Source organism: Eublepharis macularius, chromosome 7 (genome assembly GCF_028583425.1).
Source record: "Eublepharis macularius isolate TG4126 chromosome 7, MPM_Emac_v1.0, whole genome shotgun sequence".
NCBI classification, from domain to species: Eukaryota; Metazoa; Chordata; class Lepidosauria; order Squamata; family Eublepharidae; genus Eublepharis; species Eublepharis macularius.
The window spans coordinates 56,595,270-56,597,313 of record NC_072796.1 but is presented as its reverse complement, the minus strand read 5'-3'; the positions used below and the strand labels follow the sequence as shown (position 1 = coordinate 56,597,313).

The 2,044-nt window shown below is 63.4% G+C and overlaps 1 protein-coding gene across 1 annotated transcript; it reads right to left on the bottom strand.

Annotated features, from left to right (window-relative positions):
- Positions 1-217: 217 nt before the first annotated feature.
- LOC129333928 (integrase/recombinase xerD homolog) lies at positions 218-1,117 on the bottom strand. Its single transcript, XM_054985865.1, has one exon. The coding sequence runs from the start codon at positions 1,115-1,117 to the stop codon at positions 218-220; it is 900 nt and encodes a 299-aa protein (XP_054841840.1).
- Positions 1,118-2,044: the final 927 nt, after the last annotated feature.

Below are 2,044 nucleotides of genomic sequence, written 5' to 3'. Positions count from 1 at the left end.
ACCCCACTGGCGCGCATGATGTAAAAGAGTTGGAACCAAAGATGCCCATCGCATGCCGCGGACTCCCAGCCAACGCAGTTGAAGACGATCCTCCAGGCCCAGGTGGGGGCCCCAGCCAGATGATTCGGCGTACTTTCCTGCCCAGTGGATGATACTGTGGCCACATAGCCACACTGACTTCCTGGCACCTGGAACTGGAACACAGAACAACCCTTTTTTAGTGAGATAGCCCCGCAGCGGGGCGAATGTAGGTCCTGAAAGCCCCTGACCGCCAGCGACCGATGGCCTGGATGGCCGCCGCGGGGAGGCCGAGATTGGCAGCCACAGTAGCCGCCCCGATGCGGAAGGAATGGGTCCCGAAATCCCGGGCCGCCAGCCCACACACCTGGAGGCCGGCCCGAAGGATCGCAGAGAACTGGAACCGGGTGAGGGGGGACCCATCCCTATGCATCAGGAATGGGCCAGAGAGGGAGGGCCGGAGCGAGAGGAACCTGTCAGCCGCCCGCACTGGGCACAGGGAATGCTGACGTGCCGCCCAAAGGTGGATGACGTGGCCCTTGCCCCGCTGTACCGTCTTTGAGCGGCGGAGCCTGATGGACACCCGCCGGGGGGACCAGGACACGTCTTTAAAGGCAACTGCGCGGCCGGACAGGTCACCCTTTGAACCGGCCACTAGCTCGCTGACCCTGAATGCCCCGTAAAAGGCCAGAATGTAGGCCGTGCGGAAGAGCTGGGCCTCGTAAGGGGACCTGCAGAGGGAGGGGACCGCCTGTAGTACCTGCCCCAGTATGGCCAGTGTAATGGGCCGCCTGCGATCCCGCCGTGGCGGGGCCGTGCGGGCCCAGCCCTCCACTGCCCGCCGGGCGAGGAAGCAAGTGCAAGGGTCAGGGAACCCCGCCGCCTTACTAAAGAAGGAGATGGCCGCGAGATCCCTGCGCATGGTCCGGGGGGCGCGCCCCAGGCCGCGAAGGTGGGCCAAATAGCGGAGGACCGCGGCCTGTGAAGGGGGCCAAGACCCCCCAGCCTCGCCCCCCTTAGAGAAAGCCAGGAACCTGGAAGCTGCGGCAGAATAGGCCTGAAGAGTGGACGGGGCCACTGAGCTCAATACTCCCTGCATTATGGTGCTGTGCCAATCGTCCAGAGCTCCTCCGGGAACGGGTCGGGAGTGCGCCTCGCCTCCGGGGCCAACCTGAAGAACCTCTCCATCTGGAAGCGAGACAAGGCGTCCGCCAGGCCGTTATCGACACCTGCTATGTGGCGTGCTGAAAACGTGATGTTAGTGTTAAGACAACACAAGACAAACCGGCGGATGAGCCGCATGACCCGCTCAGAGCGAGAGGATTGGCTGTTGATGACCCTGATGGAGGCCTGGTTGTCACACCAGAAAGTGACCCGGCAGTTCCGCAGGGAGCCGCCCCAGATGGAGACCGCCACCAGGATGGGGAAAAGTTCCAGAAAGGTCAGGTCTCTGAGGATTCCCGACCCGGCCCAGCTGGGGGGCCACCGCTGGGTGCACCAGCGACCCCTGAAGTAAACCCCAAAGCTGAGGCTCCCCAACGCATCCGAGTGCACCTGCAAATCGGAACCCAGGTCCAGGGGGGCTTGCCATATGGAGACCCCGTTGAAGCCCCGCAAAAAACTGAGCCACACGCAGAGGTCGGCTTTTATGCCCTTGGTGAGCCTGATGAAATGATGAGGGGCCCTGACCCCCCTGCATGCCCTGGCAAGGCGGGCGCAGAAAGCCCTGCCGGGGGAGACGACCCTGCAGGCGAAGTTCAGGTGCCCAAGTACCGACTGGACCTCCCTGAGTGTGCACTTCTTCTGGCGCAGTAAACCCGAGATCAGCCCCGTAAGGCGAGCCAACTTATCCCCCGGGAGACGGGACACCCCGGCCACAGAGTCCAGCTCGATGCCCAAATATGTCAGGCGCGTCGTGGGGCCCTCGGTCTTATCCTGTGCAAGGGGGACCCCCAATTCAGCTGCCAACTCCTGGAAGACCTTAAGGTGACTAGCACAGGCCGGGGATCCGGGGGGGGCAATTATC